This window comes from Rhinopithecus roxellana, chromosome 11 (assembly GCF_007565055.1).
Source record: "Rhinopithecus roxellana isolate Shanxi Qingling chromosome 11, ASM756505v1, whole genome shotgun sequence".
Taxonomy (NCBI): domain Eukaryota; kingdom Metazoa; phylum Chordata; class Mammalia; order Primates; family Cercopithecidae; genus Rhinopithecus; species Rhinopithecus roxellana.
The window spans coordinates 118992367-119010738 of NC_044559.1; the positions used below are offsets into that span (position 1 = coordinate 118992367).

General features: G+C 36.1%; 1 protein-coding gene across 1 annotated transcript in view; it reads left to right on the plus strand.

Moving 5' to 3' along the window:
- MALRD1 (MAM and LDL receptor class A domain containing 1) overlaps window positions 1-18372 on the plus strand; it is a 706902-nt gene that overhangs the window by 369560 nt on the left and 318970 nt on the right. Inside the window, exon 28 of the mRNA XM_030940611.1 lies at window positions 1441-1598. Coding sequence (XP_030796471.1) covers window positions 1441-1598 — 158 coding nt within the window. The remainder of the gene's footprint in view (window positions 1-1440; window positions 1599-18372) is intronic.

Genomic DNA, 18372 nt, shown 5'->3' on the forward strand with positions numbered 1-18372 from the left:
TAAGAACTGGGGGTTAGAACTTTGGCATATTTTTGGGAAGGGGGGAACACAATTCAAACCATAACAGTGTTTAGCCAGAATCCAGTATTAATCATTAATTCAGTCATTGAAGTTAGATGAGAATGTGTGCTGCCATCAAACATCTTTCCTAAATGGCATCCACTTGTAATCAATAACCCTGAATTCTGCCACTCATATGATCATCAGCAAGTCATGTAACTTTTTGGATTCTCAGGTTCCTCATCTGTCATTTTGAGATAATAAAATTCGACCTTTGCGCCTCACAGAGATGGTGGAGATGATGTATATGAAGGGATAAGAGTTTGAAACCTATAGAGATGCCATGAAAATTTAACTGTAAAACCACATATGTTAAGGGTATTGGGCATGGCTCATTTTTATAGTGAGTAGCTGAGATCAAGTCTCAGCCTCCTTGGTGAAGGAATAAAGGACAGTAGCAGAATGAAGAAGGGACCCTGAATCCCTGGATGCTACGTAATAGGCAAAGAAGTCTAAATACTGAAATTTCCATAGGCCTATTGGGAAAAAAAAAAAAAAAAAAAACAAGCCACAGAGAGCAAGACCAAAGTCTCATTCAAACACTCAGCTCTCCATACATGAAATGTTTTGGATATGTCAATGTGCAAGAACAAAACTCAATACCTTTCTTCCCATGTTACTTACTAAAATTCTCAGTATTTACACACTCAACAGATGACTGAATTTTTTTTTTTTTTTTTTTTTTTTTTTTTTTTTTTTTTTTTTTTTTTGAGACGGAGTCTCGCTCTGTCACCCAGGCTGGAGTGCAGTGGCCAGATCTCAGCTCACTGCAAGCTCCGCCCCCCAGGTTTACGCCATTCTCCTGCCTCAGCCTCCGGAGTAGCTGGGACTACAGGCGCCCGCCACTTCGCCCGGCTAGTTTTTTGTATTTTTTAGTAGAGACGGGGTTTCACCGTATTAGCCAGGATGGTCTTGATCTCCTGACCTCGTGATCTGCCCGTCTCGGCCTCCCAAAGTGCTGGGATTACAGGCTTGAGCCACCGCGCCCGGCCAGATGACTGAATTTTTAAAAGCACATTTTATCACTCTTTTCTTTTAGGTTTCATAGGTAGTCTTTACATTATTTTACAATCACTTGATAGTTGGGAAATCAATAAAATAATTTTTGTAACTATCTTGTTGATTCAACGGCGTAAATATCCCATCAGATCAGTTAATCTGCATACTGTGAAGCATGTGCTAAAAGCACAGACAGTTGGAAATTGTTCTGTCAGCAAACTAGAGGCAAGGCTATTCGATTTTCCTTCTGTTCCAGATGAAAATACTTTTGGCAGCTCAGATCATATGAATTGTAATTAAAGACCCTAACTATGATGGAAACGCAAAAATAATCCCATCATTGTTATTTTGGTCTTCTCTGAATTCTGTCCTTGTTCCTAGGGCACTTCATGTATCTGGAGGCCACTCCAGTGGGCCTTCGGGGTGACAAAGCACACATCAGGAGTACCATGTGGCGAGAATCCAGTGCAGCCTGCACCATGAGCTTCTGGTATTTCATATCTGCAAAGGCCACAGGATCCATTCAGATTCTCATCAAGGTAGGAACATGGCCTGTGATGCCTCTGAACTTATTGTGTTCTGTTTTAGAGACAGGGTCTTGCTCTGTCACCCAGGCTGCAGTGCAGTGGTGCAGTCATGGCTCATTGCAGCCTCCAACTCCTGGACTCAAGCGATCTTCCTGCCTCCGACTCCCTAATAGCTGGGACTACAGGCACGCACTGCCATGCCTGGCTAACTTTGTATTCTTTGTGAGATCAGGTCTCACTATGTTGCCCAGGCTTGTCTCAATTCCTGGGCTCAAGCAATTCTCCCACTTCAACCTCTCGAAGTGCTGGGACTACATGTATGAGCCACCACACCTGGCCCCCTCTCTCTAGGTGTCATGTGGCCTGAGGGAGTTGACTTGGCTAGAGAAGTCCCCCTATTTTTCAAAGGTGCCATTTCCTGTGGCTGAAATGATCTATGGGGTTTGGTAAGCTGGGGCATGAGAACCAGCTTTGAGTTCAACATCATATCCCGTGATGATGACTGAATCCTAGAGACTCCTTATATAATAATAATTAAGACACGTACATTTCTTCCTATTTCATTGTTTCCTTCCCTATCCTTTCCAATAAAAGAAAATAGATTATTTGTATATCTGAAAGAAGAGCGGCTATCCATTTTTCCTCACATATGAGCGATCATTAAGGGAACTAATAATAGACATTCTGGTTCAAAGCACACTGTGCAAAGGACTGAACTACTCAGGAGAATGATCAAGGTATGATTACACGGAACTGCTTATTAACTGTGACACGGTAATGCATTTTCTTCCTGAGGATTAATTGGATGTTTCTGTCAGAGCTTTAATTTAGTATAACAAAGTGACAGTGTTCAGGGAACAAAATAACATAGTAAATACTAATATTAATGAGACTTGGTCAAACACCTTTACTCTTTACTGAGTTAAAACAGCAGCTGAAAGGAGATACATGTGTGCAGGTATGTGTGTATTTATTTGAAGAATCTAGGTGGAATTCCTTCCTAGAAAGCTTACTTTAAAGCATGCCGTGAAGACCATTGCTGTTTTTTTTTTCCTCACACATGAGCTTTTGTTAAGTGCCCTGGCACTGAGAGAAAATGCCTGAGCTGAATACCAAAGAGCTTTTACCTCTGAACAGTTTATGTCTGCAGAGTCTATGTTTCATCGGAAACCAGAATTGACTTTATAACTTAGGACTCTTCTATAGTGATGCAGAAAAGTCTGCCTAATAAAATACATGTTGCAAGAACCACAACAAATCATTCTTACAGTTAGATGGAAACTTACCAAAATATAGCACTTAAAGTTCTCGTAAGAGGACTTCATTGGCACTCTTGGAATGTGATACTTGATTCTATGGTGTGCACCATGTAAGAGATTTGGTACTGCTCTGTGGGCTTTGCTTTTATTATTTGCCTCAGTTGTATTTGCATTTCAATTATGTTATACTGACAAGCTTTATATTTCTAGAAAGTGCAATATTAAACCATTCTGTGGTATCAGTCTTCCTACCAAGGAATAGAATTCCTGTGGTTCCTGTAATTGATTCTTAGGGAAATTTAACAGCATTTTAAAAAGCCTATCTTCTTACTATACACACACACACACTTAAAAAGTATATGCCTATATTTAATTAGTCACGTTGATTGTGAGGAAATTTCTTATATTTGGATTTTATATTCATGAATATTAGGGCAATCATTTCATCTTGGTGATTAATAAGATATGTGTTTCCAACCAGCATTACAAAGTAGTTATTTGGCTCTCTCTCTGTGGAATTAGACGCTGGATTTTACCTTGCTTATTCTTTTGAAAGCATCCTAGCTAGATGGTAAACCCAATAAAGGCAAGGATTCTGCCTCCGAATTATTTCTTTCTTTACTCTTCATCTTTTAAAATGTTCCAGTATACACATGCGCTCCCTCTGGCTTGGCCCTCCCTCTCTTTTCTTAGGTAGGCCCACTTCTGTGTTTTCTGTCTTTTCCCTCCACGCGGAGTCACACCCAATCAGGAAAACTCGGCCTTTTGCCGAACTTTCCTTGACCACATTTGCCTAGCCTCCCACAGTGGCTCCTTTTCTGAGTGTCTTGCAGCTCCAGAAAGATTCCTACTAACTGGCTGTTCATTAGAAATTATTCTAGTTCAACAAACTGATTGCAAAGTCTTGAGAGCAAGGCACTGAAGTTGTAGGCGCCAAGTGTCCCTCTCAGATCTTCAGAAAAGGGTCTGCTGGATGAAGCAAAAAAGTAGTGGCCTCACAGAGGTTGTGGCTGAGCTGGAGCCAATCCTTATTTAGGACGACCCTTGCGAAGGGATGGCCATTGTGCCTTACATGCATGACATTCAAGTCTAGCCTGAAGAAGAGTCTGTCATCTAAATCAGAAACATACATGGAATTAGATAAAAAAGCATGTGCCATTGAACAATAATTTACCAGTAGCATCATTTATATGGGGTAATACTGATTATAGATCATTACAACAATGCATACATAAATACGTCTTTTATAGAACACCATTACTTATGTTATTTCGTGGAATTCTTAGCACACCCCTCTGAGTTAAATAATGGGAGCCTTATTTTACTAAAGGGGTAGAGGGGTCACAGAAATAACTTTACCACCCTATAGCTAAATACCCAGTCAGGGACAGAGTGGGAACGTGAATCCAAGTATGTCTATGTCCAGAACTCATTTGTTTACTCTCAACCCCGAGCCCCAAGTGTTCCACACTGACTTTAATATTGAAATGAAGTTCCCCTTTTACCTAGATCTATACACATTGCATAGAATAATTTTTAGGAAAAAAAAAAAAACAAACAAAATGAATCATGGTTCTTAGAATGGCCATATATGATTCTTAAATTACTCCTGTAATAAAAAAGTAAATTCAGAGAAACTTCAACAAAGCAAAGCTATTGCTTTTGAGAACATTTGGTAAAAAGCTGTATCATATTACCTATTACCTATTTCTGCATTTTTTGCCTTTGGTTACATGAGAGTTACTTTTCATTAGAGAGATGCAACTGAAACAAATGTAATTTTTGTGTCTTTAATCAAGCAAAGGGTGAATAATAAGAGGATCAAAAAATTGAGAAATTGATGTTAATTTTCTCTTCTTCTTGAAGTTTACTTTAGTTATGAATGCGAAAAAAAAAAAAAAACCCTTAAAAGGATGTAGTTAACTTTTTGGAAGGAATAACAATTTTTTAAATACAGTTTGTTTTGTATGAGATCAGAGAGTTTACCAGGTAGGATGACTGGCTCTCACTCTCTGCTTGAGCCAAGCCAAACACTGTGTGATGAGATTCAGACTGTGGAAAGCAATGACAATCTCTGTTACTCCACTCCTTCATTTTATGAGTGAGTCAAGAGAGGCTCATATGGGCCAAGTTATAAACTCAAGGTCACTAGTAAGTGGATCGACTATGACTTGAACTCGGGTATTCTGAAATTAAGTTTAGAAAGTCTGCGTAATTGGTTTGGTTTATGTCTTTCTAAGGAGGAGATTTGGATGTTAATCTAAGTAAAAATAACTGGGCCTTATCTTTTTCTGAATTTTGTAATAGTTCATTTTTAAAATGGCATCCTTATTTTTGTTAACATTTCTCATTTTTCCTTTTTAACTCATTTATATTCAGTATTAAATTTCTTATTAAATTTAAATGCATTGCCTTCCAGACCACGTAAGATTTAAAACAAAAAATAAAACAAGTACTCAGGAGTAGAAAAGGGATTTTACAAGATGAAAGTTAACTCATTTTGCAAATATATTTAATTTCACTGCCACTGTTTTACTTGTTGTCACTCGTTTCCTGATGGGGTTAAAGTTGTTTTTTTTTTGTTTGTTTGTTTGTTTGTTTGTTTTGAGACAGAATCTCGCTCTGTCACCCAGGCTGGAGTGCAGTGCCGGCGCAATCTTGGCTCACTGCAAGCTCTGCCTCCCGGGTTCATGCCATTCTCCTGCCTCAGCCTCCCGAGTAGCTGGGACTACAGGCGCCCGCCACCACTCCTGGATAATTTTTTTTTTTTTTTTTTTTTTGTATTTTTAGTAGAGACGGAATTTCACCGTGTAAGCTAGGATGGTCTCAATTTCCTGACCTTGTGATTCACCCTCCTTGGCCTCCCAAAGTGCTGGGATTACAGGTGTGAGCCACCGCGCCCGGCCCTGGTAGGGTTAATTAATGATGGGTAATATGTATACATGAATACCCTAAAAGTAATTTGAGGGAAATTTTGAAATGGACTTTGTTTTGACAATTTGTTTTCATTGGGTAAAATCTGTCTAGCCTCTACAAGAAACAAAAGACCTTTCGTCTTTTCAATCAGCCTTTTGAATAAAATGCAGGAACACCTGCTACCTGAAGAGCATTATCTTCCTTTGGAACTATTCCATCTGTAATAAACTGTTGATATTTTAATCAAGATTACTGCATGCTTTAGGGAATTTGAATATATTTAATTGAAGGCATTGGACTATCCATTATGCAGTCATGATAGAAAACATAATATATTCAAGCCAGAAGTGGAAAAAAATAATGTGTTTCAGGAGAGCCCTCCTGATATAGCAACCTAGTTATGCTGAAAGACCATAATTAAATTAGTTCATTGCTTTATCTTGCTTAGTGGTTCAGATAATTTTATAGTTGGTGGGGTCTTACTCTCAGCTATTCATTTTACAGATGAAGGAAGCAAGAGTAAGAGGTTCTATTTCTTGCCTCAGCTCACAGGGTATTTTAAGAAAAAAGTCAGGATGTGAATTCAGTTTTTCTGAATTCTAACTTAAGGCTCTTCTACTTGTCTTCCTAAAAATTTTATCTAACGATTTTGATATGTAATAGGGAAATAAATATTTTGTTCAAGAGGCTGTGAAAAATATCAGATAAAGAGAAGCTAGCTTTCTTTACCTAAAATACTGTGGCCATTCTGGGTCCACTTTTAACCTTAGTCTAGGGAGCAATGAGCCTTGGTTGTAGACAAGGGTCAACTGAATTCATGGTAAGCTCTCTGCATCCATCCAAACCCATCTCCACCACATCCTCTGCGTGCATACTCACCACTGCCCTAATCTGAAAAGATTTACAACACAGATTGAATATTCCTTATCCAAAAATCCAAAATTTGAAATGCTCCCTTGAACCTTTGCTTTGAGCATCATGTTGACCCTCTAAAAGTTTTGGATTTTAGAGCATTTCAGATTTTGGATTGCAGGGTTAGGGATACTCATCCTGTAACTGCTTTACTAGAGTAGTAATTAGACAGGTTTTCAGAATTAGGTTTATTTTGATATTGACAAGCTGCTGACTATTTTGTGTTATTTTGAATATACTATTTGCATTTTATTCATTATTTCAGAAAAAGGGTATAGATAATATAGAAGATACATAGAATCTGGATAGGGAATTTGACTTCTCCAAGACTGTCATGTGGATTTTGGACTGTAAATCAATTAACCTACATTTTTAGTGCTTTTTCAGAATTGTTTCAGCATCTTAGCAGTGTAATCTGCATAGTTTTGTTATATTGTACTAATGTACTTGGCCAAATAATTGGAGAAAAGTTGATCTTTGCATTTTAAGGTGAGAACCACTGAGTATCTGAGACAGATCTCAGTCAATTTAGGAAGTTTATTTTACCAAAGTTAAGGACATGTGCCCATGACACAGCCTCCAGAGGTCCTGACTACATGTGCCCAAGGTGGTCCAAGCACACCTTGGTTTTATACATTTTTAGGTAGACAAGAGACATCAATCAACATATGAAGATGAACATTGATTTGGTCCAGAAAGGTGGGACAACTCAAAGCAAAGGGGAACTACTCGAAGTGGGGAGGGGGCTTCCAGGTCATAAGTAGATAAGAGACAAATGGTTGCATTCCTTTGAGTTTCTGATTAGCCTTTCCAAGGGAGGCAATCGGATATGCATGTATCTCAGTGAGCAGAGAGATGACTGGATAGAATTGCCCTAAGCAGTTCCCAGCTCTACTTTTAAGTGATTCTAAGGCCCTAAGATTTATTTTCTTTTCACTAAGGTATAACCACGCAAGATATCAACACACCCAGAGTTTAATTTAGTTAGTTGCCACATCACAATGCTTTAGTTATAGAAAATAAATATTTTTTATATCATCTTAGAGAACATGGCAATAATTATTCCAGGCATATTTTTGAATATGTGAGATTTCCTTTTAAACTTCTTCTGTTCCCATGTTCTTTACCTTTCAGTGTCTCTACTTTCCAGGTAGGACTCCTACGAAGCTAGTTCCACTGGAATCTCTTCTGTCATGAAGAAAAGATGTCCATTAGGGTGCTAACACCTTAGTTTAATTTATCCCAGGAGCCCAGGAGTTTTTGCTTTACAGAGAAGTATATAATCAGCTCTAAAGAATGACATCATCACTATGATTGTTGCCATTACGTTTCTATTTCTACTCCCACTAGTGCTGCTACTCTTGTGTGCAGTCCAAATATTGACTAATTCCTCTTCCCTTTCCCTTCCTTTCCCTCCCTCCTGCCCTCTCTCTCTCTCCCTTCCATCCTTCCATCCTTCCCTTCCTTCCCTTCCCTTTCTTTCCCTTTCTTTCTCCTCTCCTCCCCTCCCCTCCCCTCCCTTCTTCTCCCCTCCCCTCCTCTCCTCTTGTTTTCACAGTCTAGCTCTGTCACCCCAGCTGGGGTGCAGTGATGCAATCTCGGCTCACTGCAACTTCCACCTCCCTGGTTCAAGCGATTCTCCCACCTCAGCCTCCTGAGTAGCTGAGAACACAGGTACACGCCACCACGCCTGGCTAATTTTTGTGTTTTTAGTAGAGATGGGGTTCACCATGTTGCTCAGGCTGCTCTCGAACTCCTGACCTCGTGATTCTCCAGCCTTGGCCTTCTAAAGTGCCAGATTACATTCGTGAGCCAACAGGCCTGGCCTCATTTTTTTCTATATCATGTGATGTCTTCCAACTGTATGAATCCATTTAATCTTCAAAATAAGATGGCAAGGAAGATATTTTGTTTTCCAATTTTACAGACCACAAAATTAAGACCCAGGTCACACAAACAGTACGTTGAATAATCAGGATTAAAAAACAATTCTAACTTCAATATTCATGCTCTTAACTGCAATACTCAACTTCTACTATTAGAATTTAAAATATTCTAATACTCAGGAGTCAGAAAGGTTACTGTCCCTCAAAGTTTTCCAGTGGCTCTGAAGTCATACAAATCAAGAATTTCCATCTCTACATATTAATAAATCTATAGATGTATTCTACACATGTTAGAGAGGAGAGGTGACTACATTGTGTTCATCAACTTCAGCAGTTTTATTTTTTTAACTTAGCTTGCCAGCTTCTAGTAACAGTTATTGCATTTATCTAAATTATTCCTTATAATATTTAATATAACTCAGACATTTTAAAATCAGGTTTAATACAGCTGCATTTTATTTTTTAAATTATTTTTAATTGACACATAATAATTGCACATATTTATGGGGTACAGTGTGATGTTTTGATACATGTATTCATTGTATAATGATCAAATCAGGGTAATTAGCACATCTATAACCTCAGGTATCTGTCATTTCTTTGTGGTAAGATCAGTGAAAATCCTCTCTGCTAGCTATTTTGAAATATACATTATTTTTAATTCCAAGAAACACCAGAACTTATTCCTACTAACTGTAACTTCATACTCCACCAATCTCTCCCCATGTTCACCTCTCCGTCCCCTCCACATTCTCTGGTAACTACTATTCTGCTCCTTGTTCATATAAGATATATGTTTTTAGGTCCTGCATATGAATGAGATCATGAGGTGTCTGTCTTTCTGTACCTGGTGTATTTCACTTAACATAATTTCCTCCAGCTTTATCAATGTTACTACAAATAACAGGATTTCATTTTTTTTAATGGATGAGTAATATTCCATTGTGTATGTAGTCTCTATTTTCTTTATCCATTTATTCATTTTTGGACACTTAAGTTGATTCCATATCTTGGCTATTGTGAATAGTGCTGCAATAAACATGAGAGGACAGATATCTCAACCTATTGATTTAATTTCCTTTGGATATATACTCAGTAGTGGGTTTGGTAGATTATATGGTAGCTCTGTTTGAATTTTTTTTTTTTTTTGAGGAACCAACGTACTGTTTTCCATAATGGCTGTACTAATTTATAATCCCACTAGCAGTGTGCAAGGGGACAGTGTTACTGGGTGTATAACACTTGTTATACCATTTTTGCTTTTGTTGTATGTGAATTTGAGGTCTTATCCAAGTTCCACAACCTTGCTAACACTTCTTTATCTTTCGTCTTTTTGATAATAGCCATTCTAACAGGCATGAGGTGATATCCATCATGGTTTTTATTTGTATTTCCCTGAAGATTAGTGATGCTGAGCATTTTTTTCTCATATATCTCTTGGCCATGTATGCGTCCTCATTTAAGACATGTATATTAAGGTCTTTTGCCCATTGTTTAATCAGATTATTTGCTTTTTTGACTATTGAATTTTTTGAGCTCCTTATTTATTCTGGATATTATCCCTTTGTCGGATGAATACTTTGCAATATTTTATACCATTCTGTAGATTGTCTCTTCATTCTGTTGATTGTTTCATTTGCTGTGCAGAAGCTTTGTAGTTTGATGCAATATCATTTGTCTATTTTTTCTTTTGTTGCCTGTGAATTTGAGGTCTTATCCAAAAAAATCCATGTCCATTCTGATGTCATGAAGCATTTCTTCAATATTTTCTTCTAGTAGTTTTGTAGGAATAGCTGCATTTTAATGTTGGTTAGGAAAGAATGAATTAGAAACAAAGTAATACCAATTATTAAAATATTTTTAAAAATCTGTAGTAGTGACTTTGTGAATGTATGTTAAACAAGATTTATGGAGGATGAAGTAACTACCATTATTTTAAAGGAGGGATAAACATAAATGATACTTTTGAGATAGCCAAAGTATTATAATGGGATATTAAAATATCTACTATTACTATTGGTGAGAAAGTCACAGGTACTGCTGGTACCTGTGATCTGTTGCCTGTATTCACAATGTGAAAAAAATACCAAAACTTTAGTTGAAGTTTGTGAAAATAAAGATGTATTTCCTCCATCCATGTTATAACTCTCCTGAAAATTAATATTCTATTTCTAAGAAGCCTGAAGAATTTTCAATTTTATGAGGATATCTATCTTATGTGTTCAGTGTTTACATTTATTTATTAAGAAATATTAGTGTGCTTGTCTGTGGAGGAATTTCTTATATGAAAAAGCAATTCCAGCTTCTAACATTTGAGATCCATTAAGTCACTGAAGATAGCATTCTATCTGAGCCAAGTTTAGAGCAGACTAAGTATAAATGGGTTTAAATGCTGCCACAGCAAAGAGCTATTTCAGCCAACTAGGCATCAGGCCTGCAGCCAGGTAGAGTCAGCAACTTCCAAACTGACTGCTCATGGATTAATATAATGAGAGATTTGTCACCCGGACTCAAGAGTGCCTCTCCAAATGTCATAGTAGTCATAGACATTGTCATCTTAGCTATTATAAGATCTGAGAGAAGGAAGAGAAGAAAAGCAATATTGTGGCTTGTCTGGTTTAAAATATAATAAGCCAGTGGCTTCACATGGTACTGTCCATTTGCCCACAGAAACTTTGTAGGTACAATTGCTGTACACACAACTGGTCTGTGTAGGAATCCTGAGAGCCAGTTAATTTCAATTTAACTTCTGCTTATTTACTGATAGTACTTGAATTTGGATTATTTCAAACAAATTTTTCATGGTGAAACATTTCTTTTTTTCTCTTCTCATTTTTCTAGGGCATTGCTTGAAAAATTGTAACAGTTTTCAGCGCATGATAGTAACTCTGTTCTTAATTAATTGTTAATGCCTACTCTTCATTTTCTACAGTTTTCAATACGTGCTGCAACCAAAGTAGGGTAGAATTGCTTATCAGTGGTCTGATTGTTCTAACTGAATCACATTTCTGACTCAGATGCTGCTATAAGTTTGGCAGTCCATTTTTACCAATTACAAATCACAGAGTTGGAGTACAGAGCAAACCCTTGTGATTCACTTTAGTATGCATCGATAAAATAAGCAATTAAAATGGCAATAATCTTAGATATCTCTGTAAGAAATGAATATACAAAACAATAGCATTTGTAATCTTTGAGGGAATTTTTATTAAAATAAATGTTTTAAATATTTTTTAACAAATGAAGTATTTAGACAAACTTACATTTTCTAGATTAGTGTATTTCTTTACATCTTCTGAAGAAGTCAGGAATATTTTCTGATAATCTGTTGTGACAATAAAGCTCATTGGTAAATTCTGCTATGGTTCTCCCGCTGTGGATAGTATTATGTGAAAGATATAAACAAAACAAAAAAAAAGCTGAGCAGTTTGGGATATACTATGCCCAACTTAGACTATTTGTAACTAACAATTCCTTTAATTTAGGATTACAACTTTCTTCTCCAAGTACTGAGTTTCCAGCTCCATCCCAGTTTTTTTCACCCTTGCTTTCATTCATTGCAATTTAAACAGATGGTTAGCTTTTCCTAAATACACTTTGGTCTCATGGAGCTTGTGAGTTTAAAGTGGGCTTAACTGCTGGCAAAAAGCAATGGTATGGCACGGATTCTTTCTATCAGAAGTTGTAAGAGCTTCTCATTGGACCCTGAATGTCCTTCAGTATTTAATTCTCCTCCTTCTGAAGTCATCCTTTTCCTGAAAAGGTAGTTTATGACTTCACGTGCTACATTCTTGGCACTGGAACCTCTCTGAGGTTCATGGAATGAGTTTGAATTAAGTGGCACTGTGTTCCCATGTGATTAAGTCTTTGTCTCCTGGCACTGCTACACTGCTTGATGACTGAGTATGTGAAAAGTTCTTTTCTCCAGTGACTAGGGAAGTTTCATGATGCGGACCTCATCTACCTTGTTTACTATCCTGTCTGTAGCAAGTAGCATAGTGCCTCGCACATAGTAGGTATTAAACACATATTTTTTAATTGAACGAAAGATTGAATGTACAAGCAGTAAATAAATGCCAACTCTACGGAATAATTCAATATTCTAAGAATTAAAAAACTACTGAAATATTTATAGGCTGAAAGTGTTTAGAAGAAATACAAAAATTAAATTGGATTTTGAAAGACAAGTAGAATTTGGATAAATAGAAGCAAGAGGCCAGGTGTGGTAGCTCACGCCTATAATCCCAGCACTTTTGTAGGCCAAGGCAGGCAGATCACTTGAAGTCAGAAGTTTGAGACCAGCCTGGCGAACATGGTGAAACCCCATCTCTATTAAAAGTTCAAAAATTAGCCAGGCATGGTGACATGTTCCTATAATCCTACTCAGGAGGCTGAGGCAGGAGAATCGCTTGAACCCAAAAGGTGGAGGTTGCAGTGAGCCAAGATTGTGCCACTGCACTCCAGCCTGGGTGACAGAGGGAGACCCTGTCTCAAAAATAAAAATAAATAAATAAATAAAAATAAATAGAAAAGAAGAAAGACAGGAGAACATTATTTCAAATGAGAGAATACACAGAGGAAGAGAAGCCTGGCATGTATTGAGTGGACCCTGAATTCACTAATTATTGGATAGTAATTAAGGATATGATGTTAATGACAATAAAAAATAAGCATTTATTCTACGCTCTACAGTCTACATCATACATTTGAATATCTGATACTGTGATTCTATTTGTGTCATTTAACATAGCACTGCTTTCATTGTTTCTGTAATTTTCAATTATGTCTGACTTATTAACTTATATTTAGCTTTAACTTAACTTTGTAATCATTTCTTTTGGGTAACTTCTAATGTAATATGTTTAAATTAAATAAGTTATGATGTACCAAATTATATATGCAAATTAGCAGTTTGTATAAACACAAATAATAGGAAGTAATCAAATTGAAAACTAATCCAAAACTGCTTTTGGAACAGCAGAAGAAAAACAATTGAAAAATGAAATCCTTGAATATTATTTGAATGACCTTAACTTTTAATTTTTTCTTCATATGAGAAAACAAATTTCAACTTAGTTGCTAGATATTCATTCAGACATTGACATTATTTTCTTTGCAGCAATGGATATGATGACAGATAAAATAACTTTTGTAGAATTAAGAAAATATAAATGTTTAATTTAATTCTTATAACTCAAGTTCACACAAGATCATTGAGAATCAAACATAAACAGCATTAACACAACAGTCAGTGGCAGCCAACAGGCACACGCTGGCCACCTCTAGTGATACGACTTTAAGATTGATCAAACAATCAAAAGAAAGTTATTTAATCAAAACAATCTATTTGCCAACACTGTAGCATTTGTCTTGTGTACTTTTCATGTAGTTTTGGAGAACTCCAATACCACTCATGTTGATACTTAAGAAAACATGATACTTACATAAACCCAATAAGAATAATTAAATTTTGAAGAATGAGACTTGCATGTATAGTACTGAGCTTTGGACAGCCGCAAACTGTGTGATATCTAAAATTCTGCTTCCCCTAGAACCAATTTTTGTCCCTTTGGGGCAATATTGGCCCCTCTTAAGAATGCGTGTTACACCCTCTACTTTTTCTCCAAATCCCATCTTTCAGTCTCTAAGAACCCTCTTTCTTCTGGGAAGGCCATCATTCTTCATCTTTTCAGAGAGCAAGTTGTCAAACTTAACACAATCACTAAACTTGAGTCCCAGAGATTGAGACCATCATGGACAACATAGCGAGACCCCATGATGTGGTTTAGCGGTTTCCCCGCCCAAATCTCACCGCCCAAATCTCACCGTGAATTGTAATCATACCCATGTGTCAAAAACGAGGCCAGCTGGAGATAATTGAATCATGGGGACGATTTCCCCTGTACTGTTCTCCTGGTAGTAAATAAGTCTCAGGAGATCCGATGGTTTTATAAGTGGGAGCACAAGCTCTCCTGCCTCCCACCATGTAAAACATGATTTTGCTCCTCACTTGTCTTCAGCCATGACTCTGAGGTCTCCCCAGGCATGTGGAACTGTGAGTCAATTAAACTTCTTTCCTTTATAAATTACCCACTCATCGGTATGTTTTTATTAGCAGCATGAGAACAGACTAATATACCCCATCTAAAAAAAAATGAATAAAGTAAAATAGCTATTCCCTTACAATCTTTCTTAATAAGCCAGGGTAACCACATATGATTAATACACATGTGTCTTCCATGCTCTTACTTATGCCTTTTTCTTATCTGTGCCTTTGTTAAATCCATGTCTTTTTCTACGTTTGGAATGTTTGCCTCCTCTCCATCCTTCCTCTGCCAACACACACATGTAGATTTTGACATAACCAAATCCTGAACATCTTTCTAGACCCAGATTGAATATTTTCCCTTCTGCATCTTGTCACTTACTACCACTACCTTGAAAGTCAGATGTAGGTACAATTTAGTTTTGTGTCCTCCATAATAAATGGCTCATTGTAGACTCGTATAATGTTAGAAAAAATAAGACATTTATAGTGCTTAAAGAAGCTTAACTATGAATAGGGAGAAAAATATGTGAACCTATAATAATAATTTACAAAGTGGAAGATTTGGGGGAAATTGAGAGCTGATGATAGAATTATCTATGCAGTCTAAAAAGAAATTATGTTTTCCAAAAAAAAAGACTAGTTTTGTAGTCCTGATTTAAAACCCTTATATTATTTTGTGGTGAGTATTATGCCTCCATGAATAAAAAATAGAAGCTATTAAAAATGGACTTGGATGAATTACTACTTTTAATAAATTAGACCATATGGTTATGAATTTACTTTATAAATTAGACCATATGTATTAGGGTTTTGCCACTAAAAATTCCATGAATGACTCATTGAGGACTTTGTTATAGGTTACAAATGCTGATACATTTTATTTTCCATTCACAATGTGCCATTTAATATATCCACATATAATCATTGATCATTGCTTTGTCTTCTTTTATGCTCACCTGTTGGTGGCAAGAAAGCATACTTAGTTCTTCAGACTTATGAGCTGAGGGATCATTATTCTGAGTGCTAGCAATTGAAGTGACATAGAGACTTAAGGTTAAAAAGAAGGGTAAAATAATATTTTTATGTGAATTCATGGATTTCTTTTCATCAGCATTCGTGAGCCCTAAGGATTTTACAGGTCATATTTTTAATGCGTTATCTTGACTCTTTTTGACTTCACTGGGGGGTCATTCAGCAAATAAAATTTTACCAAAGTTAGAGGTACATATGGCTCCTGAATGATGAAAGAATGGTGAGAATATTCTTTAGTCTTTTTAGGGTTTTCTTTTAAGTTATTTTTCAGAAAATCCCCAAATTATAAGGCAGAACATTGAAATTAATTACTTTGTTGGCTTCATTATAATCAGAGCTGAATTTTCTTGGTAGTCAAAAGAATATAAAACATAACAAAACATGTATTGTGAAAAGCATAAAATAATACTTCAAATGGTGTTAAGCTTTTTACTAAGCAATTTTGTTTCTCGTGAGGTTTTCAAAAAATGTCTAAGCAGAAGATAAATTAAAAATATAGTCAAGTTTAGAGAAAAAAATACTTTTTATTTTGTTTTTCCATTTGAACACAAAATATAATGGGAGCATATAAGTAAAACTTTTACAATTTACTATGTTTCTTTAGATGTAGGAAGATTGTGAACAGTTTTATTTTTATAGATAGATGGTTTGCAGTGATTTCAGAATGCACTTATGTTTTTTTTATTATTACTTTATCCATGTAGTAATGAACATCATTAGGAAAAAAAACTCATACAATAATTTCAAGCAGATATTTCAGTACTTAATTTTTTTTATTTGTAGAATGATTAAGGGCAGAGTGTTGACCTGGAACTACAGATAATTTATCTTTGGCTAAGACGTAGTATATTCTATTTCATATTAGAAGTTTCTGATATATGTTGCTCCCTTGAAAATCTTCTACTTATTTTTCTCTACACTTCCAAGCCACAAATATATGTTTTTTTTCCAAGTAGCTTAAGCACTGTTAAATATTTTAGAAAATTTTATTAATGTAAATATAGCCAGATCATTGAGTAGGCAAACAATCAACGGTAGCAAATAACTGACATATCCATAATAGAGTCACTTTGTTTTCCTAGACCTCTGGGGAAGTGATCGTTTTGTATTGCTTCACTTATTTTGCACACACACACTGCAAATTACTTAAAATTCTGTTTCTGAAATAATTTGTTTAAAAACTAGCACTTCAGAAAATTTCTGTTAAATTTATTAACTTCAGTGTGAACGCCCTGAATCAGAATCATTATACATAACACAGCACTCAATATATCCATTGTATCTTCTCATATGTGGTGAGCTCTGAAAATATATGAAATGCCATGCACAGAGAAGAGAAAGCAAATGTACTAGTTGCTTTTCCTTATAACTTCTTAGGAATGAGTCCATGAAAATGCATGTCCTATGTAGATTCATGAAGAGAACTAGCATTTTATTTAGTAGGTTTTTCATGACAACAAAAAAATCAATCCTTTGAAAGGCAGAATTTGTGAAAAAAATAAAAATTTGAAATGAGGCATTGGTGGTCTTTTGTATATATACACATTACCCCAACTTTCTAAATATTTCTTAATTTGGTAAGAATGCTTCAACATCTTCTTTGTTATTTTGCACCAAGGAAGTTAAAACTACTGGTAGAATATAGAAGGAGAAGTATGAACATAATTATTACCTTTTCTGGAAATTTACATTCAACAAGAAGGGTCACCTCCTCTCCCTCTTTGAAGTCCCAACCATTCTCTTATATTTTTGAGATTATTTTTATATCTCCCACGGAGTTGTTTACTGTGCGCTGCTTCTCAGCATTGTGTACTTTTCCTTGCAACTCCCAACAATAGTTTTGGCCATGGACAATTCTGTTCTAGTTGCTGCCTAAGAGTCTGAGACCCCTGACTTGATCATCTGCTATAATCAACATGCTGTTTTCAACAAAGATTCTATTGGAGGAAAACCACATCTCTTTTTGGTCCCATCCGTCAATTCAAAACAAAAACACCAACACATGGCTTATTTGCATGTTATAGATTTTACAAAAGCATTGATCCTAATTAGAATCTTAGAACCCAGAATATGGCTGCACTGAGAGTACAAAAGGAAAATCAGATATCAAAACTTTCACACAGAGATTCTCTCCATACAAATACCCTAGTTCCTAGACTCATTCCTTTGCATCAATGTTGACCCTCCTTTGAATCTATTAAAGGAACCACATGTTCTATTCTTCCAATGCATACACAGACTCCATTTTCAGGTAACACCACTCACTAAACACAGGGATTACTTTTGCCTTAGGATGCATTTCTTTTTCTTTTTGTTGGGGCGATGAAGACCCTGTGACCTATTGAGTTTATTTCCTGAAGTATGAGGTATTTAGCCAACAAAGTTTCACAGTGGGCTCCTAGACGTGACAAAAGATCACTGGCCATGTAGCTGGAGACAGAGCTGGATTTGAATGTCAACTCTGCCACTTACTACTCATGATCTTGGGCAAACTACTTAGAATCCATAAGCCACTTTCTTTACATGTAAGAAATAATGATTATAATATGAGTTGCAAATTGTTTTCAGGGCCACCAAATGCTATAACAATGGGTGAAAGAGTACTTTGGAAACTATAAAGCATTTAATACACTTTAGGTAAAGTTTTCAATTAATCCTTCAGGAAATGTAAGCATAGGAAAGGGAGAAAAAGTAAAATTCAGAATATTTGTTTAGTTGTGTTGTTAAAATAG